Here is a 25,390-nt window from a genome sequence, read left to right as displayed (position 1 = left end):
ATCTTACTCGAGGCTCGTCTCTCACTAACGGAATTTGACCTTTCGAGGGCTGCAAAACTCCATTCCCTCGGCACGGTGCGTTAACCCCCAGAGTAACACAGGTGAAGTTTGTCATTAGTTGTTGAAGTGTGAAAAGGCTCCCGCACCAATAGAAGACTCAGAGGTTAAAAAATAACAGAAGTAGGATAAAAGAGGAGAATATTTGCTTGAGAGAGAGAGAGAGAGAGAGAGAGAGAGAGAGAGAGAGAGAGACACACACACACACACACACACACACCCGGTAGCTCAGTGGTTAGAGCGCTGGCTTCACAAGCCAGAGGACCGGGGTTCGATTCCCCGGCCGGGTGGAGATATTTGGGTGTGTCTCCTTTCACATGTAGCCCCTGTTCACCTAGCAGTGAGTAGGTACGAGATGGAAACCGAGGAGTTGTGACCTTGTTGTCCCGGTGTGTGTTAAGTGCCTGGTCTCAGGCCTATCCGAAGATCGGAAATAATGAGCTCTGAGCTCGTTCCGTAGGGTAACGTCTAGCTGTCTCGTCAGACTGCAGCAGATCAAACAAACAAACACACACACACACACATACGTTGAAAACAAAATAGACACACTAACAAACAGGAAGGGTGGATAGAAGCAAGGAGTGAATACAAGTATACGTAGTACAAAGATGTAGAAAAAAAAAAAAACGCAAGAGAGAGGAGAGGGCTGTACGTTTTCCTCCAGTAGCAACAAAAAGGTGGGATGGAGGTCTAGGGGGAGCGAAGCGAGGATCACCTTGTCGGGTTGTCGTTCCCTGTCACACGTCTCCTCCCTTCCCTTGCCGCCTACCTCACCCTAGGAGAGGTTAACGCCGCCCCCACATCAACTCCTGCCTAACTAAGGACTAAACCAGACCCAGTCTAACCTAACCTAAGAGCAAAAGATAAATTATGGTCAATAACATGATTGAGCAACAAGAAAAGTTATAATTAATTAACAAAGGAATAAATCAGCCCTAACATAATGTAAACGAGAAAGAAACCTTAATCTTGGTCGATAATATGGTACAGAAACATGACTTAATTAATCACGGTAACACACGAGCCATGATAAGTGTATAGATTAATCTAAACCAGATCTGATTTTACCTAACATGACTTAATGTGACCTAATCCAAATGGAAAAACATAATCCTGCTCGATGGTGCAATTAGAAAACAAGAATTGTTGCAAATATAATGAGAGACGAACCAGGAAAAGATGCATACATGGGAGAACACTTAATTTCAAACCAAACAGTATATATAGAGAAGACAAGAACACTAATACAAGTCAAGAATATATTTTGCAAAGACCTCAGTAGAAGTGACACACCCATATTTCTTCAACGCATTGTTGTCTCATAAGAAAATGACCAGGAAATTGATTAGTTGGATTCTCACGAGTATTTCTCTCCCTCTGATATGGAGAGTCCTTGTTGAATTAGCAATAATATCAATAGCCTCAAGTAAAGACTGTTTCAAGTTATCGAGATGAAACAGCGGAAAGCAAAAGAATACCACATTCCATAGAAAGACCCTAAAGACAGAGGCAAGGATGGATGGGAGTGACGGCAGCAATGACAAGTCCTCCTCGCCCGCTCATCCTCTTGGCTGTGTTTGTTTGGGAACCTCAAGATGCTCGCTCTCCGCACTTCGGTGTGACTATATTGTCTTTTCTGTCAACATTTTTTTTACAACTGAAGGTCTCTCTCTCTCTCTCTCTCTCTCTCTCTCTCTCTCTCTCTCTCTCTCTCTCTCTCTGATAGAAATTGTAATTTGCACGCTATTTCTCGTACTCAGCATGGGGATTTTACTGCGTAGATGTATGGATTAATACTACTAATGTTTTATATAGTGATAACAGTGATAACAACACACGAAACCATACCCTATTCACCGATCTCCGGACTTCAGTGAGCATAGTATTGGGGGACAGCAGTGATACACATATCGCGCAGACCGTTGAGAGCAGTGACGTAGACTTATACCATGCCTGTGCTGCTCTGCTAACCTTCCCTCAGCCACGTGGGACATTATCAGCCAGCTCGCGTGACGTCATAGGGCACCTCACGTTACCCCTGCAATGCGCGACTCATCAGCGAGCGGTGGTTCACAGCACAGCCCATCGCCTAGGACCCTAGACTAGAGCATGATAGGCTGTGGACCAGTATAGTTAAAGGCAGCGAGGATTGATAAGAGCAAGGGCTTGTGTTCTCAAGCTAAGATTCAGTTATTACTCTTTGTCCCTTCTTATTCCATTTATTAACCGCCATGTAGCTAAAATGTTCAGTTGTTCTCAGTCCAACAGTTAATTTATAATGGAAAAAAATGTTGAAAAAAGTGAAGGCCGTTGAAGTGATGAAAACCAGCAATAAAAGCACGCTACATCTGCACCCCAAGCAGTAACGTGAAAGTACAACCGGATTACTCAGGTTTATCACGCAGCTCAGCGGGAAGAGGGAGGAAATCCATTCATGTGTTGGCGGCACGACCCTCAGCTCGGCCAGCATCACAGACACTTAAATCCGCAGCGTGATGTGTTGCATGGGCTCCTGTCGCGGCTCATCACAGTAGTGAGCCTCATCCCGTAACACACAATTAAAACGCTCTTCCTTAACGATTCTTGGTGAAGGTGCGAAGAGTCGGGGTGCGGAAGAGGGAGGGAGAGCGGAGGACGGAGTGAAGGTGGGAGAGCATGCGGGAGGGAGACGGTGAGGGGTGGGTGGCGTGGAGCGTGTTGCAGCGCACATGATCTTTTGCTGTGGGCGCCGCTGGTAATGGCGGGCTGGTGCCGGGGGGCGGAGCTTAGCTTCTCCTCCTGCAAACATTGGTCCGCCCTGCAACACCGCCCGCTGCACCACCACTTCCTCCACCACCACCCTCGCCTCTCAACACTACCACCACTCTCACCATCCACTGCCATCAATATCCCCACAAATGTCACTATATTGTGGGAAATATCCCAAAATAGCGGGTGTAGTGGCGGCGGCGAGGCAGGGCGGCGGGGGACTGCAGGTGGCGGGAGGCGTCTGGCACAGGACCGCCACCACCCACCCGAAACACCACACACACAAAAAAAAATGGCGCGCAGAACCTCCTGATTACCAGTCCTGCCTAAGAAACATCACGCCCTGACGTCTCCAGATTTATAATGCCCCTTCACGACCTCTCCCTCATCCCGCTTTCTTCAGCAGACCATGGATGTTAGGGAGGTGATGGGTGCCCTGTATCGATGAAGAACTCCGTTCACCTGTCATCCTGTGGGCCGTGAACCGTACAGCACACCAGCCTATCACAGGTAAAAGGCGGCACCGGGATGAACTTGCCACCAACACAGCAGTCAAATCACTTCGCGGCACACCGCAGGGCCTCCACATAGAAAGGTCTTCACACCCAGGCCGAGGGGAGGCACGCAGAACAATGTTGTGACGTGCCTTGGTTTTTTTTGTCTCACGCGTCACCTATGGAATAACAGCTGCAGTACATGCAGGTGAGGAACCTGAAGGCGAAATCGTTGCAAAAAAATCATTGCACTGCTTGCAAGTATGGTAGTATTTTCTTTTCATTATATTAAAGAAGTTATAAAAACATTTGCTTATTTGCTTCAACTAGAGTGTATCTATGCAAAGCAAATACATGTATTGTAGAATCGCAACATTTCTTTCTTTGATAGTTATCTCTGCTTTGGCTCAATCAAATGATGTAGTAATGTTGTATGCTGTCTAACTTTCCTCTCATAAAATAAACACTTGAATATATAAGACTAGATAAATAAATGAATAAGCTACTTTACTTGTTGCAATCTAACATATGAAATTATCTTATATATATATATATATATATATATATATATATATATATATATATATATATATATATATATATATATATATATATATATATATATATATATATATATATATGTGTGTGTGTGTGTGTGTGTGTGTGTGTGTGTGTGTGTGTGTGTGTGTGTGTGTGTGTGTGTGTGTGTGTATCAAATCGCAACAATCAATAATGTGATACAAAACAAAAACTAGATTTGTATTAAATACAAATTCTTCAATTGTTTAAAATATATGCGCAATTTATTTAAGAACTTGCGATAAAATCAGCAGCTCAAATTACTTAACGAGCAGTTAAGTAGTGGTGCTACTAATTCCTTCAATAATATATTGCCAGTATTAGTGAGGGTAATCAGTAGCAGCTTCTTGCACTGTATCGAGATTGCTTGTGAGGGATTGAGGAACAATGTATACCTAACGTAACAATGTTATTTACACAAAACTAATTATGATAATGATACTTTTCTTCTTCTCTTTCTTCTTCTTCTTCTTCTTCTTCTTCTTCTTTTCTTATGTCTTCTTCTTCTTCTTCCTCTCCTCCTCCTCCTCCTCCTATTCCTCTTCCACCACCGTCATAACCATCATCATCATAATCATCATCATCATCATCATCATCATCAATGACGGAAAAGGTTTTCCATATCACGAAAGAGCAATCAATATTTTATGTCAGTGAACTTGAGAGAATCTCCTGAGATAATTACATTCCGTTCACTATAGTCTTCTTTTCTTTTCTTTTTCTTTCAGTACAAAAACATGAGTCGGATGAGCCGTTGTTCGCCGTCCCTTCACGCCACAAGGCAGCAAAACACCGAGACCTGACCTTCCAGCAACACTTGAAGCGTGAGCCTCACACCTGCAGAGCAAGACGGCACGCACTCCCCTCTCTTCCCTCCCCCGTTATGTTGGCGGGACTCCGCATCGATAGCCATGGATTTCTGGTGACTGCCTGCTAGGCGATCCATTTCATCAAGACAACAATTCTTACACTCATTGAAACTGCAGACGGTCACTGCTAAGGTTATCATTTCCTGTGGACTTCTGACAGGGAACAGAAAATGAGGGAACAAACTGACACAGATCCTAGTACTGATTTCCTTTTGCATACACCAACTAGATAAAAAAAAAAAATTCATATTAACACTTCACCCAAGGAATGAAGTAAATGGCTGACTCATGTTCTCGTTGACTTGCAAGTCTTTTAGGTTATTCAAACAAAAATTGCACCTTTTTACTAAGTCAACTATCAAATTGTGATGCTTCAACAGAGCGTTAGCAAGTCACCAAGGCATAATGTTAAAACTATGTTCCTTATGTGAACATTGAAGTAAGCTTACTGGTGAGTAGTGTGATAGCGCCGAGATGTTCTGAAAGTTGCAACCCCTACTGTGAGGATGCAGCAGGCACAGGTGATGGAAGGTTAGGACACTGTCAATAAGAAGTTTCCGGTGACACTTATGACTCTCTGTCCAGTGTTGTAGGCGTAGCACAATGAAGTTCCAATAACAAACACATGGAGGTTGTCTGTGTCTCTCCGGTCTGGTCAATAACACGTGGGATTTCTATGACAGTCCTTGCAATTTGAATCACTCTTAATGAACTCTGATATCATCCAAACAAATAAAAGTTATTTTCACTTCAAGTAATAATTGTTTTCTATACACTGTTTACAGGTATGTTCTGCTTTTAAATTACAGTTTTTGAAGTTGTCTTTCAAGACAGACCGTCAATACAGGCTGAGTACACATGAATTAAATAAGATGACTGAGAAGACAGACTCCAGTTTGTCGAATACCGTGGAGCGAAGCGTGTCTGTCGGCGGCGAGCCACCGCTTTGCTTTAGTCGGCGTGGATTGATGAAAAGAGTATAACAAAAGCTGATAAGAACACAGGATTAGCCGAGACTTCTGATAAAGGAGCCTGTTTATCTCGGGATCCGCGTAAGGTGAGGCAGAGTATTAACAGCGAGAGGAGCAAGAGGCGTGATGCGGGACTGAGGCGAGAATGTACTGCACACGCTGCCCTACTCACTGGCACCACCACACTGCGGGCACCCGGCACTGCCCCACCACCACCCATGCCCGCCTACCCGCAGTCACCCTCGCCCACGGACCTACCTACCTACTCGCTCACTAGCTTACCCACTCCCTCCCTCCATCCATCCACTCAACCAAACATCCTGTGACACACACACACACACACACACACACACACACACACACACACACACACACACACACACACACACACACACACACACACACAAACACAGAGTCTATGAGCTCTGAGCTCGCTCCGTAATGGGGAAGACTGGCTGGGTGACCAGCAGAAAACCGAGGTGAATCACACACACACACACACACACACACACACACACACACCACATCACGGTCACATTGTCTTTGGGCCACACACTCACAGTCTCACCTTCGCCTCACTTGCTTCCCCAGCACCACGAGGCACCGTCACCCGCCCACCTAGTGGCTGCCGGGTCACCTCAAGGGTAGCAAAGTCGCCAGCCAAGCTAAGCCATGGTGCGGAGGCACATCACGTAGGCAGCGGCAACACTCTGGAAAAGTTACGTCCAGTCTTAGTTAAGGTTCCTGAGTGAGTTTCTCCAGAGGCATATGTGTGTGTGTGTGTGTGTGTGTGTGTGTGTGTGTGTGTGTGTGTGTGTGTGTGTGTGTGTGTGTGTGTGTGTGTGTGTGTGTGTGTGTGTGTGAGCTGGGCGTGTCCCTCCTCGCTTGTTGACACGCCGAGCTGGTCAATCGTGCCTCAGGCCATATCAACGAACCACTGACTTGGAGGTACTGCCAACAAGAAAACCACTAATGCATATCTTTGCATAAAAAAGGAGAAACACAGTACGCAATAAAATCACTCTTTCATTATTATAAAAAAAAAAAAATAGGAGATACCTTGAAACCTAGCAGTAATTTCTCGCTGTTATCAATTTCCATCATTGCCATCATTACCACTGCCACCATTATCACCTTAATGACTGCACGGCTAGAACTTCCTGTGAATGGTGGGTGACACAAATCCCTTAACTGTTCATTTGCATTTAACAAAGGACAAGACGCGTATAGGTAGCAAACATTTCAGACGGGAGATAAATAAAACTCGTAGCGCGGAGGAGACAATAAAGTCCTCAAAGTGGGATGGCCGAAGGCTTCCCAAGGGAGGACAAGTTATGAAACTAGTCTCAGGCCAGGTGCGTCACTAGGGAGCGGGGGCGAGAGACAAGAAGGAATGAACAAGGAAGAGGAAGATAAATATTAGCGGGAAAATACGTTCTTTATAATGTATAAACTAGAAGATCTTGACCATTACCACCACCATTATGCCAAATGTTGCAACGATTACTACTACTATTTCTACTACAATTACTACTACTACTACTACTACTACTACTACTACTACTACTACTACTACTACTACTACTACTACTACTACTACTACTACTACTACTACTACTACTACTACTACTACTACTACTACTATTATTATTACTACTACTACTACTACTAGTATTACTATTTCTATTGCTACTACTAGTGCCACTACCACCACCACTGCCACCACCACCACCACCACCACCACCACCACCACCACCACCACTGCCACCACTGCCACCACCACCACCACCACCACCACTGCTGCTACTGCTGCACCACTGCTGCTGCTACCACTGCTGCTGCCACTGCCACTGCTGCTGCTACCACTGCTACTGCTACTGCACTGCTATTAATGCTGCTAATGCTGCTACCACTGTTACTTTCATTATTTCTACTACTACTACTACCACTACCACTACCACTACTACTACTACTACTACTACTACTACTACTACCATTTTATCATGTAGTATCACTACAAGATTAGTGTAATGTTTATCATGTATATTACTAATGTTACCATTTTTAATGCTAATGTTATTTTTGTGATAATACTGAAAAAGAGAGAAGAGACTGAAGAGAATGTGAATCGCAAGTTGCAAAGAAAACTTTGTCCTTGAAAAACAGGATATACTTATTTTTTGTCGTTTCTAAGAATGAAAATACTTGTGTATCTTCTTAATTTTCCGCTTAGACAGCTAAAAAGAAAATGCAGTCATTCCCTGCATTCATCCAAGATCCGCTTGCCTCAAAGCATACCATTTTTTTTTCTGTTTGGTTTTATTTTTATTTATCTATCTATTTTTTTTTTTATTTTTTCCTTGTGGGGAATCTCTGAGTGCAAAGTCACTCCACAACAGGAATGACTTTCAACATTTAGTGGCTTGGTGATCTTCAATGATTGAATGCACACTTATGCTTACCGTCTTATATAGTGAAGTAAATTTCGCATAGAACCATAAAGCAAGTGAAGGCTTAGGCGACGGTGCTCATTTCACCTTGTTCGTGTTTTCTGATAACTCAGGCATCAAGTGGCTCCAACACGTGAGCAAGGCAGATCCTTCAAGCGGGTGGAAGCAAACTTAGCACACCAATACCTTTTACTTTCACCTCTAAGAATTAGTAGCGTGGAAATTCAACAGCCTCAATGTGCCATTCAGTGCGTTGTTTATAATGTCTTAAAGATTCTCGTCAAGCAAAATCCCTCAGTAATCTGACACTGGATTTTTAATTCTAGGAGGTGAAAAATTGGGCGTGTCAGCTCAGTAATGCGAGAGGCAGCGACACCCTTCGACGTGCTGTTCAGGATGTGTTTTCATTTACGTTGAAAACTAAATAAACATCCTCCTTCCATTCATGTTTATAGTCAAAGTCGAGTTGAGCCGTCGCTGCATAAGAGAGAAAACATACAGCAGCGTGATGCAAGGTAAACTGACAGCGCAGGAGGCCACGATGTAAGACACAAAACTTACATTTGAGAATGTCATATCAATTTCACGACGCAGTTAAATGTAATAACAGAAAATGGTTTAGAAAACAATTTCTAAGTTAAAATAAAAAAGATGGATGGGTACAAGCAGACTAAACGCTAATATTTCTTTCCTTCAGAATTTCATGATAATATGAATTCCCCATATCAATGAAAAGGAAGTGAATTTCTCCTTGATATTCACTTGTGATTCTTTTTCGTGCCCCTTATTTTTCTGAAGGATTTTTTTCCGCTTTCATTTTTTCCAAATAAATGCATAAATTCAATTTAGTCTCTCTCTCTCTCTCTCTCTCTCTCTCTCTCTCTCTCTCTCTCTCTCTCTCTCTCTCTCTCTCTCTCTCTCTCTCTTGTTAGTTCTCCCTCTCGCCTCTGTATACCGTCACTCCAGTAATGGTTTTCACATTAAAAGTTACTTAAGCATCACTTTTCAATATTGGGTCGTGCCGGCGCCTCCTTATCAAAAATACACGGCGACTTTTTTTCCAATCATTTTGTCGTCCAGGCACCGCAGCGTGGAGGAGGCTGCGGCGCCACAAAAACACCAATACCACCATAGCCACCTGAAGACTCCCCTCCCTCTGCTGACGCCACTGACACCACAAGTCGCCACTATCATCACCACCATCACCACTACAGCTATACCCGCCCTCATCGCCGCCGCCGCCGTCGCCGCCGCCGCACTTCGCGAGAGACAATCAATAAGGCGCAACGCCACGCTGCCTCCTCGACAGCACGGGAATTATCTACTATTTCCACGTCAAGCTCGTGTGATAAATAATGACGAACGGCTGGATATACTTACTTGGCAAGCGTGTGTGTGTGTGTGTGTGTGTGTGTGTGTGTGTGTGTGTGTGTGTGTGTGTGTGTGTGTGTGTGTGTGTGTGTGTGTGTGTGTAAATAAAAGGTGTGCCTCCTTTGTTTTTGTAGTTAAAAATGTTTTGGGGATTTTTTCCTCTCATGAGTAGTTGTACCTTACAAGTAAAATCTGTAAGAAAGAATGAAAAGAATGTATACATACTAAATCACCGGGACTCATGTTTATAGCAGTAGCAAACATTAAGTTCAAACCAAGTTGAGCCAAAGAAAATAGAATGTATGAAAAAATTTTCTTGTTGTGAAGCATTACCTACAAGTGCAAGATCTGGGAGTGTGTGTGTGTATAATAAATGAAGTGTATGGAAACAATTACACGAAATAAATCACATCATATATTATATATTGTATACCTGGTGACTTAATGAGAATGGTGTTTTTGTTGTAATCCACACATGGCGAAGATAAGGATGAAGGCGACAGTAGGAAGAAATAAACTGTACTGATATTTTCCTCGCGGAGAATCGAGGTATTTAGAAACACCATCCACTGCACCACCGCCATGACAGTGAATAGTTATCGAACATAAACGGGTAAAGAATCATTGAACAGACGGGTAAAGAGAAGACAGAGAAACAAATGAAGAAAACAAGAAAAAAGAAGAGAAATTGCAATAATATTTTCCTTATATACACGATTAAAGGTCTCTGTGAAAAGCACCCAATGCACGTGAATAGTTAATGGACAATAGTGAGTAGATTGGTATAGGAAAAATAAAGAAACAAATAAAAGAAGAAAAAAACGAAACTGAGAAAGGAATGTTGTGAATAAAATGAGTAGCGAAGCTGGGGGAGTATAGTGTGACAGAGACTTGCATAGTTGCTCAGTGAAGGTCAGTGCCAAGTAATAATAGACGGAGAACAGTAAGTATTCCTTGATTACTATATTCGTCTTTGTTAAACGCTGCATCCTCTACTAATGAACAAGTCAAGTTAATGAAGAATAGTGCGGAGACAAAGACACGGCGTAAGGAGGCAGATCTACGCACGCAAATGGAGGAAGGAGCGCGATCTCACATGTGCAGTGGCAGACGTCGTAAATTGTAAAGAATAGTGAAAGGAAGCAACCTAACACCCAAAGAGCTCGTCAGCCCAGCCAGTCATGTTGCTCTGGAGGTCAAGGGTCACGGTCGTAGAGGTTAGGTTGGACAGGAGTGCTAAACTATCGTTGGATGAGACAACATATTTCAAGATTACAATTTCTACCTCAACTGAAATTTTATTAAGGTAACAACAGCAAGAAATACTGAAACACATGGCAACAGGCTCTAGTGAATATTATTCCTTCTATACACTACCTACCGGTTAGTATCAAGAAAATAATATAAAAAAATTGTTAAAGTGTAAAAAGTATTGTCTAATAACCAGGAACGATTTAGAATATAAAGATTTTTTTTTTTATGTAACAGGGGAAAGCCAGCCAGGGGCAACAAAATATGAAAAAGGCCCACTTAGTTGCCACCCCCCCCTTGCAGGTACGATTGAGTTGGCTAAAAGGCAGGGACAAATGTCTTGAGATCTCCCTCTTAAATGAAGTCAAGTCATAAGAAGTTGGAAATATAGAAACAGGCAGGGAGTTCTAGAGTTTACAAAAGAAAGGTATATGAAAGATTGAGAGTACTGGTTAACATTTGCATTTGAGGGTTGGACAGAATAGAGGTGAGCAGAAGAAAATTTTGTGCAGCGAGGCAGCAGAAGGAGGGAAGGCATGTAGTTAGCAAGATCAGAACACCAATTATCATGAAAATAGCGGTAGAAGATAGTAAGAGATGCAACATTCCGGCGGTGAGAGAGAGGCTGAAGACAGTCAGTCAGGAGAGGAGTTGATGAGAGGAAAAGCTTTTGATTCCAACCATCTAATAAAATTGTGTGAGTGGAACATACAAGGACGGATAAGGCCCTTGTACATAATTAACAGTTGAAGGGGCGGGAAAAACTGGTGGAGACGTCTCAGAATGCCTAATTTCATAGAAGCTGCATGTTTTAACAAGATATGATATGTAAAGTTTCCAGTTTAGATTATGAGTAAAGGACAGGCCAAGGATATTCAGTATAGAAGAGGGAAACAGTTGAGGGTCACTAAAGAAAGGGAAGGTTATGTCGAGTTGATATATAAAGGAATTGAGGTTTTGAGACATTGAACACTACTAAAATTTCTCTGCCCCAATCAGAAATCTTAGAAAGCGTTCTGTGACGTCCCTGCGTGCTCTGTTGACTTCCTGAAGGATAGGTTATCTCTGAAAAGACGTGAAAGGTATAGAATGGTATCATCAGCATAGGTGTGGAAAGGGCAAGAAGTTTGGTTAAGAAGATCATTAATGAAAAATAGAGAGTGGGTAACAGGACAGAATCCTGAGGAACACCACTGTTAATGGATTTATGAGAAAAACAGTGGCCGTCTACCACAGTAGCAATAAAACGGTCGGAAAGGAAACTTGAGATAAAGTTGCAGAGAGAAGGATACAAACCGTAGGAGGGTATTTGTGAAATTAAAGCTTTGTTCCAGACTCTATCAAAGGCTTTTAATATGTCCGATGTAACAGCAAAAGTTTCACCGAAATCCCTAAAAGAGGTTGATCAAGACTCAGTAAGAAAAGCCAAATTTCATCAGTTGACGGAAGCCATACTGGCGATCAGATAGAAGATTGTGAAGTGATAGATGTTTGAGGTTCTTTCTAATGAGGATAGATCCAAAAACTTTAGACAAGCAAGAGATTAAGGCTATAAGGCGATAGTTTGAGGGATTGGAACTGTCACCTTTTTTTAGGAACAGGCTGAATGTAAGCAAACTTCTAGCAAGAAGGCGAGGTAGACGTCGATAAGCAATGACAAAGCGCCATTTGAAACTCAATTGCTCAATGCTTTCTCAATAATAGAGGCAATTTTGCGCCTATCAAAATGAAAAGAAAAATACAAGCATTATCTGACAGAGTATTCTTATGTGCACGATACTTAACATACTGTGCAATAAAAAATTAGGAGCCTTTTTATTCAACTTATCCTTTTGTAACGTTATTCTAGTCTTTGGTAGCCTTTATGTAAGACAGCTTAGTAATGTGTTACTTTCACAATCGTCATTCATTTCCAAACTCACTCCACCACCCAGTGCTCTCACTAATCCCAGAGAGCTCGGGGATTTAAGCGCTCACACACACACACACACACACACACACACACACACACACACACACACACCTCCCTCCCTCTCATCTTGTTAATGGCTCGCTCGCCTCAGTTCGAGCGGTTGAGCTGGTGGTACAGTGTAATTGTCAAGTAATCGCGTGTTAATAACTCGGAGAAGCCTGCGGCGCGGCGGCTGGAGTCGTGGCATCGTTGGAAGAAGTCAGCTTTATGAGGAACGACCATTAGCAGTATTGGCGGTTCTTGCAGCTCCATCCTACGGCGCATTGGATTGCGTGGATTTATCCTATGCTTTTATTTCCAGGTTTTTCTTTTCAATCCCCCACGCTGATGTAAATTCTGTTGTTTTATGACACGTTATCTGGCAGCATGTTTGAAGTATTAACTCACTTGCCGGAAAAATTAATTAATGTGTGGCTAGAAATCTGGGCTGCAAACCTACACAGGATTAAATACAATTGTATCGAATGGAGGAAAAATCTAATACAATATATACCTACATGTATAATAAAAAATAAAAAGGAAAAAAATCATTTTGAATATGGTTCTTACCATTTCGCCTCATTTTCTCCTTCATTGTCAATGTTCTTATCATATCACATGCTGTTAAAATCTCCATTCAGATCACTGCAAAGTATTCATCCTCTTCATCACCTTGAATGAGAAGCATAAGCCAAGGGACGGGAAATTTGCTTTCACTTCAGCTGCTGATTCCGTTCCAGTTTCCTTTACCGAAGCGCCTCCACGTAAACGTCTAATGTGAGTAAATCTCGTCAAAAGCCTTCACTTTACTCTAGCCACTAGCTTTGAATGAACTCATTACCCTACCACCTCAATCTCTTCTTAGACACTCCAGCAGCCTGCCTTCTGAGTGTTGTGTGTTGCCATACAAGGCGAGCTATTCCCTATGAACCAATTACTGTTTTTCTCAGGTGTGGTCAGCGCCCCGCCCTGCAAACCATCACGGGGCCCATCCAAAAATAGGTGAGGAAATTCGATGTGATGCATAAATCACAAACCTGATCCGTTTCCTAGCCATGTGAGCTAAGATGTAGGATATTACGGAAGGTCTCTAATTGCCACGTCAATATTGCAACTAACGCTTAAGTTATTGAAAAACTTTTGATTACCACGCAGGATATTACGCTCTTGTCAAAAGGAGATAAACCATATACACATGCGTTGTTTTTAGTACTTGAGCTGCAAATCATTATTTAGAGTATCAAATGGACGGGGGTCTTTCCTAATAAAGTCAAGCTATTAATATTATTACAAGACATTAGGCTGCTCTCGTTTTGGCATGATAGATGATGACAGCGCATGAATGAGACTAACTTTAAAAGTAACGCAAAGAATGAATATTTGGGACGTGTTGGTTGATATTCCCTACATCCTAAAATTTCCTCTACATGCTTCGTACATCTGCCCGGATATCCCAGAATACCCAAGCTACGTGACATCCGATTGAGGTTAGATGGTGGGTGGGCGAGCAGCGAGTGGCAGCCTGCAACCCAAAATGCCGTGCTGCAGTATTTTATTGCGCTTGATCTATATTTACCCGATAATGGGGCTTCTTGTAATGATGTGTTCTGCCGGCCGAGCTCTCGAACCTGCTATTAAATAATTTGCTGTAACGCGTAACTTATAGTGGCAGGTGCATTCGTGCGTTCATACATTCGCGCCACCTTGAACGACGGCCGCACACACCTACACACCAGCACTGTCTCCGCCAGACTTCGCCAGAGGACAAATGACGGGACTCACTAAAAATTGAACTCGAAAGTCGTTACTGATTATGGTTTCCAATTACAAAACGATTACTTTCAAATTAGCAATTAGCTCAAGTGGCCTGACGACTTACTACTCAGCCACCATCCTCGCTCTTTGCTTCTATCTACGTGGGTTTCAGTGGACAAGACCACAAGAACATAATATAAGAAAATAAGGGAGACTGCAAGACGCCATCAGGAATTTACACGGAAGTCAACTAGTTAGATTCATATTTCATTCACCTGCTTTGTAGTTTCATGTTGGGGATGTGTTGTCCTTTGTTAGTCTCTTCACAACTACTGGATAACACAACATATAAAGTAACCCAATACTGACACTGAAAATAAATTGGTCACAACTACTACCGCTCCTGTTGCTGTCGCTGTTTCTTTCACCCTTTCTACTTCTTCTCATGCTGCTAGACCCCTACAATGAGTGAAACTATATGAACTGGTAAATAAGTGTCATATGTGTATTGATGATTGACAATAACACTGGTGACATGAGCGGGGCACTCAAGCAACTCCAAGACATCATCGATCCATCTCTCATACGCCTAGAAACTGAACTGGACTTACTGAACACTGCTAAAAGTTAATCACCACTTGTTAATACGCCCTTATCACACGCGAGGACGCCAGCTAGGACAATGGCTGTTTAAGCAAGTTTGAGGAGGCTCTTCAGACTCGACGTTCCTCATGGAGATAGTTGAAGAACACTTAAGCAGCACCGGAAGTTGGGGACAGGCAGACTCATTGATAAGATCTCGCTAAGTGCAAAGTGAGTTTCCCACAGTCATTTATGGGTTTGCTACCACTTACTTATAATGTAACTTCCGTTTTTCTGCTTATCTTAAAGAAAAAAATCACGTAATATTTGTCTTTCTGAAAACATTGTTCTGCATTTTAATAAATCATATCTACTATTCTGCAGCAACAATGAATATATAGTTTCTTTATTAGTTAACTCTTTAAATCTGTTAATTTGAGATGTAAGCAGCCAACCACTAGACTCAAGCTGGGAGACCTGCACTTTCTGTAGAGATAATTAAAGATAGACAGGATGTAATTAGTAATCTAAATGCAAATATCTTAAATATATATATATATATATATATATATATATATATATATATATATATATATATATATATATATATATATATATATTAGCATAAAGGACAATCAGCAAGAGAATGTGTCAGCACGTTTTATTTTGCGAACAGGCAGGTATAGACTGATGTTCCCGCTACACGTGAACTAAGACAGTAATAATAGAAAAGAAAATTATATAACAACAACAACAATAATAATAATAATAATAATAATAATAATAATAATAATAATAATAATAATAATAATAATAATAATAATAATAATAATAATAATAATAATAATAATAATAATAATTATAATAACAATAATCCCAAATAAAAAAACAGACTGATGTCCTTGTTGGTGTGTCCACTTTTCACTGAAAACTATAGATCTGGGAGGAGGGTCGTTCTTGATCCGGGGAATGACATAATCTACATATGTTTTTACTACTTCCAACCGAAACCGTTAGAAAATAACGATTCAGGAAAATCTGCTACTGTAACCCAATTTTTTATGGCGGCGCCAGGTATAAAGTAACCAATTTTTTTTTATGATGGTGCCAAGCATTCATTGCTAGGTTGATTTTTTGGTGGTCAGATGTCACAGAAGTTAATCCCAAATACTCTTACTGACTGACAGAGTGTCTGTGTGTGGGCTTCCACTGGATAGAGAATAAAAAATAATAATAATCAATATTTGAAACTTAACTCACGATGGCGAAACTTAGTATGGGCTCCCACTTGATCCAAACAATGATAGTAATAAATAAATAAATAAATAAATAAATAAATAAATAAATAAATAAAATAAAATAAAATACAAAGATCACATCACGAGAAGGGGAACAAAAATAACCAACTGAACGCACTGGTGCGTTGTTATCAAGTTACGAAAACACATGTGTATATCAGAGCCTTAATATTTTAGTGGCTACTTTTCCTCACCACATCGAAGAATCTTTCCACTGAGTCTCTCAACCAAATCTTTGAGAAAACTGAAATAAACACAATTTCGCCCCTACAAAAAAACAGACTTCAAGCCAGCCTGAAAGACCTTGAACAAGACAGAATCACTCATCAGAATTAGCCAAACAGGGTGGCGGAAAGCCACAGGGGCGAGAGACCGGCGAGTAGAACACTGACCCCTAGCCACAAGAGCCGGGGTGCACGGGGACTGGGGCAAGGACGGAGGGCAAGATTCAGTATTTGAAATAAAACACACGATCCTTGCCGAGCTTTGTATTTCAGAGATTGAATTATTGAAACAACAAGGACTAATAAACGATCCACCGATTCGTCTCGCCCTTCGTCGTGACGGCCACTTATTCTCAAGGCCTTTCTGTCTTCCTAGACCTGAGCGGAGGACGACGCGGACGTTGCTGTTATTTTTCAGTACAACGGAAAACCAATACGACACCAAAATGGAAAGTATAAGATAATTGCAAAGAATTATTGTAGCAGAGTTTGACGTTAGATCAAGGCACAGCAATGTATAGCATGGATGTCCTCCGCCGCAGCGTAAATCAAAGTGGCCTCTGCCCCCTCAGGTCCTCGCAACCCCGGGGAGATGCATGCATGCTTATGAATACACAATAATATATGTGGTTTAAACATTAAATTAACTATAAATACTAACACAAACCAAGCCCTTGTGCTTAAGCGGGCGTGACTATTGACACTGTCTAGCATGTGGGAAAAGCGGGTGTTATAAATAAATGTAAGAACTGACGGCCAGAGGATGCAATACCCAAATTAATCATCATCATTTATAGTGGTGTAATAAAATGTTTATAATATCAAGTAAAGACGTTTCCTTGCAATACGCAGACAAATTCCAAGAATACATTTTTTGTGTATAAATAAATGAGACAAGATGTTTTTACTTACAAAACTGCTTTCAACGACAATAGTTAAATTTAATCTACAACAAAACACTATCCGATTGGCAAGACTCGACAGTCTGTGCATTCCTTAACCGGAGGAAGAGAAAAGCGAACGAGGGAAGTTATTGGCCGTGACAAGTATTCGTAAAAGGCATAGATATCACACGTCAACTGACGAACACACGGTGAGACTCAACTATATGATGCCACAAAAACAGTTGTCACCGTGAAGTGCGCGTGTAAACAAAGACTGACTCCCCATAACAAATTATAATAATATGAATTAATACGGAGAGAGAAAAGAGAGAAAAAAATTAACCACGAATAATTATAATTAGTCAATATCTTGAGATCTAAATCAGAGCGAATATATAAAAATAATTTTAAGAAACAATAATTAAGCATCTTAGAGCAGAAATTAATGTTAAATGCGATAAATATATATAAATGATATGTATTATTGAGAAAAAGCTGTATGAATCAAACATTGGACCGAGGAGCGACAAAAGAAGAAAAAATCACAGCTATGACTGATCACACCGAGGGCGACGAAGTGATGGAGGCGGCGCAGTACCCCGACCCCTCAAGTCCAGTGTGGAGGCCGTCAAGCAGAACGAGCCTCCTGTGACCACGCCAACCACCTCCTCCATCCACCCTGAGCAGCGCCCCACTCCACACCGCTCTTCATCAGCAAGTAATCGCTGATACAGCCCGACCTTGCATCTGAGAAACACAGGGCAGAAATATAATACACAAGCAGGCCCATGTATGTAGGTGTACGTGTGTGATTATTATAGAATTTCCGAGTATGAGCAATCAATGGGTATTTGGACTGGAAGCAGACCGGAAATGAACAAGGATCAAGACGGGAAAACGATAATGAGCACATTCACCCAAATACCACAAGTACTGACTACAGGTGAAAGGAAAACTAAACCGAGCTCGAAGTAGACAAAAAGTGCTGCACTAATAGGTTGCCGGAAAAAAAGAGGAAATAAAATCAAATAAACCAAAGTTGGAATTCCTTGAAGACGCAGAACAGGTATTCACAATACAATATATAATTCAGAAACTAACATACATTCGATTAAAACTTGAATAATACGAAAGACTAAAGACAGCCACAAAAGTAAGTGTCTATCAGAAAAGACTAGAAAACTATCTCGAAACAAACACTCTCAAAGCGATAAAAAGGTGATACAAAAATTATGTAAATGAGATGGAAAAGAACAAATAACTAATATCAATACGTGTTTCTTTTATTAATGAAATCTACATGAGCATGCATTCCCCATCTACATATACTACAAAAACATGCAGAAAAAAAAGTAAGAGCATACAAAAGCTAAACAACATAAATTGTAAAGCCCAAAATAACATGCAAGGTATGGATGGAAAGTAAGGATACAAAACTTAATTTTAAAAAAATCATCAGAGCTATCAAGGAAATTCTACAGATTTATGAAGTTCCTATCCGATGTAAAACTGACAATTAAACTGGCAATGACACTCACAATATTCTCTGTCCATTTATCTATCAGTAAGACTAGACAGGAATAAGAGATTAAATAATTCAAACATTAGAAAAAATATAAAAAAACCAATGTTACCTATCATGAATTACGCAATGGACAACAATAAACAATATAGTGAGGCAAATTGGTTCTCACAATCTTCCTATTATTTGTATCTACAATCATTCCTATCTTACTAATTCACCTGGACAGCATTGCCATCACGTTATAACTAAAATTGTGACTTAGGATGCTCACTCAAATTAGACTGCTGATTTTCACCACTCTTTCTCATCTTGACCAACGCCATTTACTTTCCTCCATGTGTTGCATTTATCACTCCTCCTACACCTCCACCTTCACTCACCAGTCATCATCCATTTCGTTGAATTCCACCACGCCATCCCCAGCTGCTCGCTCCATGTCCTCCACCTGCAGAGGAAACAGACTTGAGTGAAGATGTATAGGCTTATGACACCAGCATGACCACAGCAATTTCAACAGTAGGCATCATGGTTTAAGGTCAAGAGTTTTGAATTACTTCCTTATGCTGTGTTTTTCAGTTTGGTATGAAGGGTAATAACGGAATGAGTTTGTCGCATGGTATTCTGTGCTTACTAGCAGGTGTTACAAGGGGAGGGACGCCAAACACCACGAGGAGTTGTACTATTATTGTATCCGTGGGAGAATGGCCGGGGCTGAATGATACAAGTGCGGTGAGTGGCATCAGTACCCGTCACCCACCGCCACGCAGACACTAGATGACATTCGCAACACGACTTTCTCTCTCTCTCTCTCTCTCTCTCTCTCTCTCTCTCTCTCTCTCTCTCTCTCTCTCTCTCTTACACGCCGCCAAAAGGAGTGTGGCTGAGATACGTTACATCTCGGGATCATTTACCAATCCCACACACACACACACACACACACACACACACACACACACACACACACACATACAAACCAACCGACAGGACTTCCAAGTGTACAAGAATTTCCTATTACCTCATTTACATGACCCCCCCTTCCTTGCATATTAACTGTTTTGCCGCGACATGTAATTTCCACCGCGCTCGCAATCAGGCATGGGGAGCAGCAGCAGCACCACCACCACCACCTCGCAGGGTGGTGACGTCACAAGCTCAGGAACAAGAGCAGTGCTGGGTGGCGAGAATGGCGTCTGGCGGCCCGGCTGCACCCAAACCTCGCGGTGCCGCCTGGGGGCTGTGAGGAGTTCCCACGAGGGTTAGGTGCCACTGAGGGTGGTTGGGGGTGTGGACGGCCGGGGAAGTGTGGGCGGAGTGTGTGTGTGTGTAAGGGCGGGGCTGGTAACGTCGGGGGTGGGGATGTGGGAATGTGCGGCGAAGTGTGTGGGGTAGATTAGAGGTGGTTATGTGTGTGTGTGTGTGTGTGTGTGTGTGTGTGTGTGTGTGTGTGTGTGTGTGTGTGTGTGTGTGTGTGTGTGTGTGTGTGTGTGTGTGTGTGTGTGTGTGTGTGTGTGTGCGCGCACCAGCGGGCGGGCGGACGAGCATGTCGGGTATACGGCGGAAAGGAGTGGTATGGGAGGGGGGGAGATGATGGATGGCGGATGAGAGTGGATGTGGCTCACGTGGCTGCTAAGAGCTGGCCGTGATGGACACACATGATGGATCTGTGGCTGACTTCCTCCTCTCATTTTCTCTCCCTTTCCTTTGATCGCGCCCTGCCCCCTTCCTCCGCTCTCGCTTATATTAATCCACACTATAGAACATTACACACACATTCCTCTGCACCCTCGCCGCCCCCAAAGGAGCTACACGAAGCGATACACCCTCGCCTTCCTCCTAAGAGTGGTGTGAGTATTTCCGAGGGGGCTGACTCACAGCTCATCACCACCCAGGCGCTGTTCCGCTCCCCAGAGGTTTTTGTGTGTGCCTTCCAGTGACTGCGCCGCCGCCTAGGAGAGCCTCGGGACCCGGCAAGCTCAGGCAGTCTTCTTTGGCAACAACTCTCCTTCATCGATCTCCTCTCAGCCATCCCACACTTGTGTTAATGTGCCTTGTGTAGTTCGTCCCCATCCAGCCTCTAACGGAACCACGTGGACGCAATAAACTTTAGGAAATGTTTACATATGATTCTTCACTAACCAGGAAAGTATGTGACCCGTTCTCGCCTCCCTTCCGCTTCCCTTCCTCGATGCTTGGTGACCTCACTCGTCTTCCCAGCTTAGTGTTGAATCTCTCTGACGGCATTTCCACAATGATTACAATCTCGTCACTCATCAGCATTTCCTCCGTATCGGTGACGCCAGCCAAGGACAGTGGGGACACCCTTCCCATTACACAACGCAATGATGAATCGGAGAGAAGATGCGGTTTCTCTTTGACTCCTCACATCCCTGATAATAACCTTGATGATTCCGTACGAAACCGTGAATGCATTTACTTGAAAGACCAGGGCCGTGCAGTGTGCGCAATTAGCTGGTGTGGCTGAAACTGTGGTGCTGGGGAGCTCATTGCTGTGTGATTTGCAATATTTTATTTTCAATTTTTTTTTCTATTTGCATTTATTTTTTTTTTTTTTTTTTTGTATGTCGTGTTTCTATGCTACACGATCTTATTATGTCCTGGAGCCCATGATTGTCCACATCAACTAACTTCAATTACTATGATGATAAATTACCTTTGGAATAAAAATAAAATCCTGTGTTTATGAAGACAATAGCGAAGAAGACGATAATAACGACAATGAGCATTCTTCTCATCTTCATCGCGAGCTTAAAACATTCAAATCACACAACTACTGTTTTCATTACGACTAAAGGAACAAAAAAAAAAAAAAACCTCAGCATATGACAAGTGATCACCCACTTTCTTCTATCTTGCTAACTTTAATGACAGACAAAATTTAAAGTGACAACAAACAACGCGACAGCTGATAACCATATAATGAATGGAGGAGGAGGAGGAGGAGGAGGAGGAGGAATACAAAGGGAATACAAAGGAAAGCCAAACAGCAACAGACCTGTTGGTCCTTTCGAGGCTGTTTGGTAACTACTTCTAACTGGCTACAGATAAGAGAGACAGGACAGTACAGGAGAAGGCTCCTCCCCACCCACCACTCCCTCCAGCTTTCGCTGGCATGGAAAATAGCTTGGAAAAGTACCATGCAGTATGGAAAAACTGACATGGAATTTTCACAGGAAAGGATGAAAGGAGATTCTATTATTCACCCTACGGTGAACTCTACATATCTATCTATAAGAAAGTTAATATAGTATCATGTTTAATTATTCAGACAAGAAGAGAGCTTGTTGGGGTTATTCTTTAAATATTTATCAATTTTGTTTTTGAATGATGCAATGGAAGTACTGTTTACTATTTCTGAAGGAAGCTTATTCCAAATGTTAACTATTCTATTAAAGAAAAGTGCTTTGCCTCGTGGGTTTTAAAGCGTTTTGGTGTAATTTTAAATCCATTATTCCTTGTTATGGTGGAATGATCAATAGTAAAATATTTATTGACATCAAGGTTGTTGTATCCCTGAAAATTTTGAAAACTTCGATTAGGTCTCCTCTTATCCTGCGCTTTGTTAAGCTGAATAAATTTAATGCTTCCAGTCGTTCCTCATACGGCTTGTTTCTCAATCTCGGAATCATCTTGGTCACTCTACGCTGGATCCTTTCCAGTTTTTCAATGTCTTTTCTGTAATATGGTGACCAGAACTGCACACAGTATTCAAGCTGAGGACGCACCAATGAGTTATATAAAGTAAGGATAACTTTTTCTGATTTAAATTCAAAGGTTCTTCCAATGAACCCAACTAATTTATTTGCATTCTTTACTGCTTCTGTGCAGTGTTTGCTCGGCTTGAGATCTTTAGACACCACAACACCAAGATCTTTTTCATTCTCAGCACTTTCCAGAGGTACATTACTCATTACGTATTTTGCTTGTACATTGTTACTTCCAATGTGTAAGACTTTACACTTTTCTATATTGAATTTCATTTGCCATTTTTCTGCCCAGCGTGTCAGTTTATTTAAGTCACACTGTAGTTCTTGCCATTGTGACGTTGATGTAACTTTGCTCATTATTTTGGTGTCGTCCGCGAATTTGCTTATTTTACAAGTGATTCCTTCATCAATATCATTAATATAAACAATGAAAAGAACTGGTCCTAATACAGAGCCTTGAGGAACACCACTTTTCACATTGTGCCACTCTGATTCTTTTCCATTTATAACAACTCGTTGCTTTCTGTCAGAGAGCCAGTCTTCCAGCCATTTCAGGGTATTTCCAGCTATGCCGTGAGCTTTTACTTTGCTGATTAGCCTCTTGTGAGGGACAGTGTCGAAAGCTTTCTGGAAATCAAGATAAATAACATCCACTGCTTTTGTCTCGTCATACGAGTTAAAAACTTCATAAAAGAAGTCTAGTAGGTTTGTTAAGCAGGATCTCTTGTTTCTGAAACCATGTTGTGAATCCTTCATGATCTTATTTTCTTCTAAAAATTTGACAATCTTATCTCTGATTATCGTTTCCATCAGCTTGCACACTACTGAAGTAAGGCTGATTGGTCTGTAATTAGCTGGGAGTGATTTATTTCCTTTCTTGAAAATGGGCGTGACATTTGCTAGCTTCCACTCCTGGGGACTTTCCTGCTTGTAAAGTTTTATTGAATATAATCGTGAGTGGTTTCACGAGCTCATTTTTCGCTTCTTTGAGAAGCCTGGGTGATATCTTGTCTGGTCCAGGCGTTTTGTTTACGTTCATGCTGTTCATGACTGTGAGGATTTCATTTTCTGTAACTATGAAGTCAGGCAGTGTTTTGCCTTGTGCCTGAGGCTCTGGCATGGGCAGACTATTTTGGACATCTTCAGTCGTGAAGACTGTTGAGAAGAATCTATTTAGGACGTTTGCCATTTCAGCTTCGTTATCTATTTGGTTTCCGTTTTCTGTTATGAGTGGACCAATTGTTGAGGCTAAGACTCTTTTGGATTTTACATAACTGTGAAATTCCTTTGGGTTGGTTTTACAGGAGTTTGCGATCTGAGCTTCTACAGATTTTTTGCTGCTTTTTATCAACTTTTTTGCTTTTCTACGCAATCTGTCATGCTCTAATTTATCATTATTATGCTGTGTTAATTTGTATTTGTTGTATGCTTCTTTCTTTGCTAGAAGACAGCTTTTAATTTCATTATTCCACCATTTCGGTTTGGTGTTTAGTATTTTCCTTCTGTTTCTTAGTGGTATACACATCTTAGCTGTATCATTTATCTTTTCAGCAAACACCTCCCATGTCTTATCTACATCTGGTGTTTCCAGCAGTATATTCCAGTCAATGGATGCAAGCTGCATACGGAGTCTTGTGTAGTTTGCACGCCGATAGTCTGGCACTTTTTCTTTACTTTCATTCACTTTTCCTTTGTCAAAATTTATGGTGAATTTTAAGGTGCGATGATCGCTGGAACTGAATTCTGGTCCAATTTCCACATTTTCAATAGTATTCTCATCATTTGTTAGAACGATATCAAGGATATTGTTTCCTCTTGTCGGATGCTTGATGTGTTGGTGGAGGGAGCTTTCAAGCATGCTATTATACAGCTGCTGGCCAGCGTGAGCTGTCAGTGGTTCGCCCCACCTTGTGACTGGAAGGTTAAAATCTCCCATAATTATGCAATTGTTTACGCAGCAAATGTCCGCGATTTGTTCATACAATTGTTCGTCTGTGGCGGGTGACTGGGCTGGAGGACGATAGAGGAGGAGGAGGAGGAGGAGGAGGAGGAGGAGGAGGAGGAGGAGGAGGAGGAGGAGGAGGAGGAGGAGGAGGAGGAGGAGGAGGAGGAGGAGGAGGAGGAGGAGGAGGAGGAGGAGGAGGAGGAGGAGGAGGAGGAGGAGGAGGAGGAGGAGGAGGAGGAGGAGGAGGAGGAGGAGGAGGAGGAGGAGGAGGAGGAGGAGGAGGAGGAGGAGGAGGAGGAGGAGGAGGAGGAGGAGGAGGAGGAGGAGGAGGAGGAGGAGGAGGAGGAGGAGGAGGAGGAGGAGGAGGAGGAGGAGGAGGAGGAGGAGGAGGAGGAGGAGGAGGAGGAGGAGGAGGAGGAGGAGGAGGAGGAGGAGGAGGAGGAGGAGGAGGAGGAGGAGGAGGAGGAGGAGGAGGAGGAGGAGGAGGAGGAGGAGGAGGAGGAGGAGGAGGAGGAGGAGGAGGAGGAGGAGGAGGAGGAGGAGGAGGAGGAGGAGGAGGAGGAGGAGGAGGAGGAGGAGGAGGAGGAGGAGGAGGAGGAGGAGGAGGAGGAGGAGGAGGAGGAGGAGGAGGAGGAGGAGGAGGAGGAGGAGGAGGAGGAGGAGGAGGAGGAGGAGGAGGAGGAGGAGGAGGAGGAGGAGGAGGAGGAGGAG

The 25,390-nt window shown here is 42.4% G+C and overlaps 2 protein-coding genes and 1 long non-coding RNA gene across 4 annotated transcripts in view; 1 reads left to right on the top strand and 2 right to left on the bottom strand.

Moving 5' to 3' along the window:
* LOC123498391 (zinc finger protein rotund-like) overlaps window positions 1-5,330 on the bottom strand; it is a 538,442-nt gene extending 533,112 nt beyond the window's left edge. The window contains exon 1 of the mRNA XM_045245490.1: window positions 5,197-5,330. The gene's annotated coding sequence lies outside the window, so the exon portion shown is untranslated. The remainder of the gene's footprint in view (window positions 1-5,196) is intronic.
* LOC123498392 overlaps window positions 1-5,882 on the top strand; it is a 55,761-nt gene extending 49,879 nt beyond the window's left edge. The window contains exons 2-3 of the long non-coding RNA XR_006672676.1: window positions 3,212-3,507; window positions 4,607-5,882. This is a non-coding gene — a long non-coding RNA (uncharacterized LOC123498392). The remainder of the gene's footprint in view (window positions 1-3,211; window positions 3,508-4,606) is intronic.
* A 10,967-nt stretch (window positions 5,883-16,849) lies between these two features.
* LOC123498579 (ubiquitin carboxyl-terminal hydrolase 48-like) overlaps window positions 16,850-25,390 on the bottom strand; it is a 72,116-nt gene continuing 63,575 nt past the window's right edge. The window contains exons 19-20 of one of the 2 annotated variants that reach the window (XM_045245833.1): window positions 19,390-19,454; window positions 16,850-18,231 (exon numbers count right to left, since the gene is read on the bottom strand). In XM_045245833.1, coding sequence (XP_045101768.1) covers window position 18,231; window positions 19,390-19,454 — 66 coding nt within the window. In that variant the 3' untranslated portion in view covers window positions 16,850-18,230. Of the gene's footprint in view, window positions 18,232-19,385; window positions 19,455-25,390 lie in introns of those variants that run through there. The other variant, XM_045245832.1, reaches the window with a different exon arrangement.

This window comes from Portunus trituberculatus, chromosome 48 (genome assembly GCF_017591435.1).
Source record: "Portunus trituberculatus isolate SZX2019 chromosome 48, ASM1759143v1, whole genome shotgun sequence".
NCBI lineage: Eukaryota > Metazoa > Arthropoda > Malacostraca > Decapoda > Portunidae > Portunus > Portunus trituberculatus.
Note: the sequence above shows the minus strand (reverse complement) of the source record. Positions and strands in the feature narration are given on the sequence as shown.